The sequence below is a fragment of the Canis lupus genome, chromosome 24, assembly GCF_003254725.2.
Source record: "Canis lupus dingo isolate Sandy chromosome 24, ASM325472v2, whole genome shotgun sequence".
Lineage (NCBI taxonomy): Eukaryota > Metazoa > Chordata > Mammalia > Carnivora > Canidae > Canis > Canis lupus.
This window is the reverse complement of record NC_064266.1, coordinates 25,721,595-25,729,954: the sequence shown is the minus strand read 5'-3', so window position 1 is coordinate 25,729,954 and position 8,360 is coordinate 25,721,595. Positions and strand designations below refer to the sequence as shown.

Genomic DNA, 8,360 nt, shown 5'->3' with positions numbered 1-8,360 from the left:
AGATAAGTTTCTTTAAAAAGAAAGAAAAAAGGGCAGCCTGGGTGGCTCAGTGGTTTAGCGCCTGCCTTCAGCCCAGGGTGTGATCCTGGAGACCCAGGATCGAGTCCCACATCAGCCTCCCTGCATGGAGCCTGCTTCTCTCTCTGCCTGTGTCTCTGCCTCTCTCTCTCTCTCTCTTGTGTCTCCCATGAATAAATAAATAAAATCTTTAAAAAAAAAAAGAAAGAAAAACGATGTTATTTATTTGAGAGAGAGAGAGAGAGAGAGGGAGAGAAAGAGAGAGAAAACAAGGTGGGGCAGAGGGAGAAGCAGATTCCCCTGTTTAGCAGGGAACTTGATTCAGAGCTTGATCCCAGGACCCTGGGAGCATAATGTGAGCCAAAGGCAGACACTTATTTTTTTAATATTTTATTCATTTATTCATGAGAGACACAGAGAGAGAGAGAGAGAGAGAGAGAGAGAGAGAGAGGCAGAGACACAGGCAGAGGGAGAAGTGGGCTCCATGCTAGAAGCCCGATGTGGGACTCGATCCCAGGACTCTGAGATCATGCCCTGAGCCAAAGGCAGATGCTTAACTGCTGAGCCACCCAGGTGTCCCTAAAGGCAGACACTTAATCAACTGAGCCACCCAGGTGCCCCCTGGAGATAAGTTTCTACATTTATGAACAGAAAAAGACTTACGGAGCACCTACTAGTGATCTTAGTATCTGTAGGTGCATATATACACATTTTGCCTCTAAGTTTTCCTCCTTGAGCATCATTTTTATCAGATGAGAAAATCAACTATTATTGTTGTTGTTGTTTTTAAGAATTTTGGCTTGGAGGAGTTTGGCTGGCTGGCTCAGTCAGTAGAGTGTATGACTCTTGATCTTGGGGTTGTGAGTTCAAGCCCCACAGCATGCTTACTGAGAAATAAAAAAATTTTAAAATATTTTATTTATTTATTCATGAGAGACACAAACTGAGAGAGAGAGAGGCAGAGACACAGGCAGAGGGAGAAGCAGGCTCCACGCAGGGAGCCTGATTCGGGACTCGATTCCGGGACTCCAGGATCACACCCTGGATCGAAGGCAGGCACTAAACCGCTGAGCCACCCAGGGATCCCCACTGAGAAATAAAATCTTAAAAAAAATTTTTTTGGCTTGGCTTTGGGACTTGGGGCAGATATTTAAAAAAAAAGAGAAAAGAATGTCTTGAGGAGGCTAGGTTCAGTGAAGGGTGAAGGGGAAGTGAAAGAGAGTGATGACAGCTGGCATTGAGAAGCAGCAGCACTGGTTGAAGAGGAAGCTGTGGAGAGATATAAAACCACAAGGTTAGTGCTGATGGAAATAAAATTGCCGAGCTCAGCTGGGTGGGTGAAAGGGTAGCTAGATAAGGGTAGGTAAAAAAAAAATTGCTGGGTATATTCAAGATTATTAAGCAATGGGCTTTAAAATAATTGAAATTAGTTTTTTTTTTTTTTTTTCTAGTCTGAACGATGGCAAGTTTGACATCAAAGGAGAGGCTGAGCAGTCATTTCCCTCAACATGACCAGAGCACAGGGCCAAAGTTAAGTAGGTAACTCTTCCAATGTTGTGGAAAGACTAAATGGAGCAAGATCACCAGGACTATAACTGAACTGGCAAACTGGAAAGCTGGAAGTGGTGGAGTCAGCTTTGAATCTCCATTCTGTCACTTACCAGCCATGTGATCTTGAGCAAGTAACCAACCACCTTGTGCAAGATCTAGGGCCCCTAGAAAGTAGGGGGTTAGGAGGAAAATAATAAATATGGCATTAAGTGACACTCTTTAACACAAACAAATAGAAAATTAAAGTTCTCAAAAGCAACTGCTTCGAACAAACCAATCTGATTAAATTTAAAACCTTGCTTTTATCACCTACTGCCAAAGAAATCTTGCAGCCAGGGCAGCTTTTCCCACAATACTGAAAAATATGTTTTCAAGCCAACTATTTCCAAATTGAAATAAGCTTTCATTCATATGCTATTGATTGTCTCTTTTACCCCTTTGTTTGGGCTTCCTGAGTCTTGGAAACTCTGTTCTTTTCTCAAATTATTCTGAAGCTTAAGGGCATGTTTTGCTGAACCTGGCCCTTCTGTGCAGATGAAAGGCAATGTGGGTCTATGGGACAAGGGAGCAATTGAAAATTTTTAGTAAACTAATATAAAATAATTTTATATCAAAATTTCCATAACAAGCAATAGTTAGAAAGTGATTAAGAGCATGGACTTTGAAGCCATGCTAGATTGTTGTGTTTTTTTTTTTTTTTAAGATTTTATTTATTTATTTGAGAGAGAGAGCAGGAGCCAGGGAAGGGCAGAGGAAGAAAGAGAAGCAGTCTCCCTGCTGATCAGGGAGCCCAAAAAGGCGCTCTATCTCAGGATCCCAATACCATGACCTAAGCTGAAGGAAGACACCTTACTGACTGAGCCACTCAGGCACCCCAAGATTGTCTGGGTTTGAATCTAGGCTTCATCATTTACTAGCTGTGTGACCAGGAGAAAATGATTTACTTATTTCTTTGTATCTCAGTTCCTTATATCCTAGGGTTATTGTGATACATTAATTAATATTTGTAAAACCCTTAGAACAGTGCCTGGCATCAGAGTAAAGCTCTAAGTGTATGCTAAGAATATTTTATGGAGGACCCAGCTGCCTTAGCTAGTAGAGCATGCAACTCTTGATCTCGGGGTTTTAAGTTTGAACACCACATTGGGTGGAGAGATTGCTTAAAAAAGAAAAAAAAGGATATTTTGCTCTCCACAAGATCAGTAATGTTCATATGCACAATGATAATCTGCCTTATTCATCCTTTTTTTCAATTACTTATTATTTTGTTTTGCTTTTTAAAGTAATCTCTATGCCCAACGTGGGCCTCAAACTCATGATATCTCCAGGATCAAATGTCACTTCCTCTACTAACTGAGCCAGCTAGGTGCCCCTGTCTTACTCATCCTTTATCCCTAGATGGATCTATGGCTGAGTTGATGGGACAGTGTATTGGCTGTAGTGGTGGTAGCAGTAGTCCTATTACCAGTTAATCGCACACACTAATATCTTTTTTTTTTTAAGATTTTATTTATTTATTCATGAGAGACACACAGAGAGAGAGAGGGAGGCAGAGACACAGGCAGAGGGAGAAGCAGGCTCCACACAGGGAGCCCGACGTGGGACTCAATCCCAGGTCTCCAGGATCACACCCTGGGCTGAAGGCAGCGCTAAACCGCTGAGCCACCTGGGCTGCCCCACACACTAACATCTATAGGGAAATTTGGTTCTGCCTCTGAGTGATTAACATGATGGGGGACATGCCTCCCATTTTTAAAGATTTTTTTAAAAATTTATTTATTCATGAGAAACACACACACATACACATGGAGACAGAGAGGCAGAGGGAGAAGCAGGCTCCATGTAGGGAGCCTGACATGGGACTTGATCCTGGGTCTCCAGGATCAGGCCCTAGGCTGAAGGCCGCGCTAAACAGCTGGGCCACTAGGGCTGCCCCTATGCCTCCCATTTTTTTTTTTTAATTTTTTTTTATTTATTTATGCAGAGAGAGAGAGAGAGAGAGGCAGAGGGAGAAGCAGGCTCCATGCACCAGGAGCCTGATGTGGGATTCGATCCTGGGTCTCCAGGATCACGCCCTGGGCCAAAGGCAGGCGCCAAACTGCTGCGCCACCCAGGGATCCCCTGCCTCCCATTTTTATAGGCTGTTACCACCAGGCGGTAAAAGCCCTTGAGGATAAGTTTTTAAGTAATGTTGAAAAAAAAAAAAAAAAAGGCCGCAAATGAAGTCACCTGCTAAGCTCCGCATCAGCAAACCAATACTTAATATCTAATCTAACCGCAATTTCAGCCTTTCCCAGGACTGTGACCTTTAACCACTCAGTCTGGAATATCCTGGCCTGCACTGGCAAGCCAGAAGCCTGGTGACCCCTGTCTTTTAAAGTTGGGTGATGCCTAAAATAATCCTTTCTTTTGCTATGACTTTCTTGTCTTACCTCCTGCCTTTAAAAGCCTTCCATTTTGTACAGCTCCTTTCTCTTCAGTAGATAGGATGCTGCCCTATTCGTGAATCATTGAATAGAGCCAATTAAATCTTTAAATCTACTCAGGTGAATTTTGGTTAACAGTAATCAGATTGGCTGCTTCCTTTCCTCTGGGTAAAGAGTTAGGATGGAGGAGGGGGGTTGAGGATTCTTTTTTTTTTTTTTAATTTTTTTTATTAATGATAGTCACACAGAGAGAGAGGCAGAGACACAGGCAGAGGGAGAGGGAGAAGCAGGCTCCATGCACCGGGAGCCCGACGTGGGATTCGATCCCTGGTCTCCAGGATCGCGCCCTGGGCCAAAGGCAGGCGCCAAACCGCTGCACCACCCAGGGATCCCGTTGAGGATTCTTTTTGAGAGAAGTTTGAAGTGTACTTCTTCTTCTTCTTCTTCTTTTTTTTTTTTTTTTAAGATTTTTATTTACTTATTCATGGGACGCAGAGAGAGAGGTAGAGACAGGCAGAGAAGCAGGCTCCATGCAGGGAGCCTGACATGGGACTCGATCCCTGGTCTCCAGGATCACACCCTGGGCTGCAGGCGGCGCCAAACCGCTGAGTCACCCGGGCTGCCCGAAGTGTGCTTCTGTTTGGAAACCTGAAGATAACAGTTCATGGACAGGCATCCCCAGGGCCCTCTAACTGCCTGGCAACACTGTAGAACTTGAGAAATGCAAGATTACCTTCATATCAGATTTGACATCATTCCAGGGTCTTCCAGATCAGCTTCTTTCCCATTTTTCTCTAATTGGGAAGCTGCTGGCAGCCTGGTGGCCTTTTAGGTTTCTTCTAAGTTTGGGGGGCATCTACGGAGCACCTGGGTGGCTCAGTGGTTGAGTGTCTGCCTTGATCTCCTGTCCTGATCCCGGGGTGCTGGCACGGAGCCTGCCTCTCCCTCTGCCTATGCCTCTGCCTCTCTGTGTCTCTCTCATGAATAAATAAAACCTTTAAAAAAAAAAAAAGTTTGGGGCATCTAAAACACAGCCAAAGGTATATCCAGGATGCTCATTTGGAGGAAGGCACTCTCAATTCACCCGAAGAGCCCCTGCTCGGGACTGTGACGGGACTTCTCCGGGTCCTAGGTACAGTCTTGCCACGTCGCGCTTATTAGCACGGCCTTGTCTCGGCTTCTGCTCGCTCGCTCCCAGTAAACTCTCGGGCCGGTGGAGGGCCATTGGGCTGCCATTGCGCCTGCGCACGGGGTCGCGGTGGCTGAAGTGGCTGGGCTGCCGGCCCCAAGGGCTGAGCCGTCAGTGCGCCTGCGCGGGAGGCCAGTAGGCAGGCAGCGCGGAGCGGACTCGTCCTTGCGGCCGGCCGACCGCCTGTGCGCCTGCGCGCGGTCCAAGCGCCGCGGTTCTTGACTGTGCTGTGCCGGGCGCGGGTTGTAGCCATGCAGGGAGCTGACTCGGACCAGCCCTTCAAGCGGCCCCGGTGCGATGGCAGTCCGAGAACCCCGCCAAACACCCGTTCCGCGGCGGCGGGGAGGTCCTCGGGCCGCGAACTCCGCCCCGACCACCAGAGCTGGGGCCCGGAGCAGGTGTGCTGCTTCCTAAAGCGCAGCGGCTTCGGTGATCCCCGACTACTGGAACGCTTCCGAGGTAGCAGGGCTAGAGGGCTGAGGGGCCGGGACGCGGCCACCGAGGCGGGGACCGCGGGCCTGAGGACAGGGCGCCCCGGGGCAGTGACCTGGCGGCCTCCGAGAGGACCCGGAGCGGGGAAGCAAGACCTGCTCGGGGAGGTACCAAAGGTCCGGACCGGAGGCGGAGAGCGCTCCCGAGCCGGGGCCCCGAGGCGGGGAGGGGAGACTCGCGCGGGAGGCACCAGCAGGGGTGGCCTGAGGCGGGGGGCGCCGCGGGCGGAGTGACCTGCGGCGGGGAGGGGAGCGGAGGCACGCGGAGGTGCCAGAAGGGGCGCGGGCGGGAGCGGGGATGGAGAGAGGAGGAACGAGGCGTCTGGGGTGGGGGACATGGGGGACTGTGAGCCTGGGCGGGGCCCTTGGGCTGACGCTGGTGGGTTTCTTCTGGAACTTCCCACAGCAGCGCCGGACTGGTGAGACCCGGTTCCTTTTTTTTTTTTAAAGTTAGAAGAATATTTTTCCCAGACCTGTCATTCAGGCGCACTGGGCTCGGAAACCCTCTGTGCTACTACTGCAGCTGCTTGCACCCTTGTGTTCCTGCTTTTAAGTTTCTGTTATCACCCCCCCCCCCATCATTGCTCTACTCGGGGTTTTCCTGAGGGAGGAGGAACATGTTTTGTCGACCCCTGAATCCCCATTGCATCCCAGTAGAGCTCAATGTGTTTGTTGACTGCATTTGTAGAGCTTGGTAATGATTATGTTTTGCTTTCTAAAATCAGTTTCCTTAGCTAAATCTGAACCCAGATTGTTCACCTGACCACTGAACTCCCAGCAGTCCACAACTTGGCCACATCACAGGGGGAGATGTGCGGGTCGTGAGTTGTAAGCAACTGGCTCAAGTCCAAGCATCCATCCGCATGAAATCTTCTCAACTTCCCCTAATGGGTGTAAAGCTTACCCTCTCTCTGTCTTATCCTCTGAAGTGTTCTATAGGAAGGTAGTGCCATTTACAAATATAGTAAACTTTTTTGCAATTATGGGTGGACTCCTGTTTGTCTAGGGTGGGAAGAACTTTAACTGTTTCAGGACTTAAAAAATAGCTTGACGGTGTCAGAAACCGTACTTCTCTCTTGTCTCCGCCTGTGGTTTTCCTCCAGGCTGAATGGAAGTTTTCTCTGAATAGCAATAGATGGGGATGAAGTAGTTTTATATTTTCTATCTCCAAAATATGATTGTGTTGTTGGCCCTCTGTTCAGTGGTGTTCTAAAGATTAATTCATCAACCTGCAGAGTTATCTGTTCTCTTGAACCCACAGTCTCATGCTATCAGAACTCACTACATGTGAAGATTTTATTTGGGCAGCCCAGGTGGCTCAGTGGTTTAGCGCCACCTTCAGTCCAGGGCGTGATCCCGGAGAGCCGGGACGAGTCCCATGTCAGGCTCCCTGCATGGAGCCTGCTTCTCCCTCTGCCTGTGTCTCTGCCCCCACCCCCCCCCGCCTCCCCGCCTCTCTCTGTGTCTCTCATAAATAAATAAATAAATAATCTTTTAAAAAAAGATTTTATTTAATGGGACACCTGGGTGGCTCAGTGGTTGAGCATCTGATCCCAGGGCCCTGGGGTTGAGTCTCACATCAGACTCCCCGCAGGAAGCCTGCTTCTCCTCCTCCTGCTTATGTCTCTGCCTCTCTGTGTGTCTCTCATGAATAAATAAATAAAATTTTCTTTAAAAATTTATTTTTATTTTATTTTTAAAAATATTTTATTTATTCATGAGAGACAGAGTGTGTGTGTGTGTGTGTGTGAGAGAGAGAGAGAGAGAGAGAGCGAGCGCGTGTGCGCAAGTGCATGAGCATGAGCAGGGGGAAAGGGTAGAGGAAGAAGCTGACTCCTTTCTGAACAGAGCCCGATAGGGAACTCCGTCCCAGGACCCAGAGATCTTGACCTGAGCTGAAGGCAGATGCTTAGTGTAGCTGACTGAGTCACCCAGGGGGCTCAGACTTTTTTTTATCTGTCTGTCTGTCTGTCTGTCTGCCTATCTATCTATGAGAGCATGAGTGGGAAAGAGAGAGTATGAGCTGGGGGGTGGGGGGAGGGGATTCCTCTGCTGAGCAGGGACTCAGACCTGGGGCTCCATTCCAGGACCCTGGGATCATGACTTGAGCTGAAGGCAGATGCTTAGACTAGACGACTGAGCCACCCAGGTGCCTCTTACTACATGCTTTTAATTGGTAAAAACTGACCACGTGGTTAGAATTGGTCATTTCTTTCTTCTCTTTTTTTTAAAAAATTTTTTAATTTATTTATGATAGTCACAGAGAGAGAGAGAGGGGGGGGGGGGCAGAGACACAGGCAGAGGGAGAAGCAGGCTCCATGCACCGGGAGCCCGATGTGGGATTCGATCCCGGGTCTCCAGGATTGCGCCCTGGGCCAAAGGCAGGCGCCAAACCGCTGCACCACCCAGGGATCCCCATTTCTTTCTTCTCTTAAAGATCTTTATTTTTATATTTTAATTTTTAAAAGATGTATTGATTTGTAGAGAGAAAGCACATGAGTGCATGTAGGGCTGGGACAGGAAGAGGGAGAGAATGAATCCCATGCAGACTCCCCATCAAGGTTAGAGCCCAACTTGGGGCTGGATCTCACTATCTTGACCAGAGAAATCAAAAGCTGGACTCTCAACTGACTGTGCCATCTAGGTACCCCAAGATTTTTTATTTTTAAGTCATCTGTGCACCAG

General features: G+C 48.2%; 1 protein-coding gene across 1 annotated transcript in view; it reads left to right on the top strand.

Moving 5' to 3' along the window:
- Positions 1-5,293: 5,293 nt before the first annotated feature.
- Positions 5,294-8,360, top strand: part of SAMHD1 (SAM and HD domain containing deoxynucleoside triphosphate triphosphohydrolase 1) — a 52,649-nt gene continuing 49,582 nt past the window's right edge. The window contains exon 1 of the mRNA XM_025469995.3: positions 5,294-5,643. Coding sequence (XP_025325780.1) covers positions 5,436-5,643 — 208 coding nt within the window. The 5' untranslated portion in view covers positions 5,294-5,435. The remainder of the gene's footprint in view (positions 5,644-8,360) is intronic.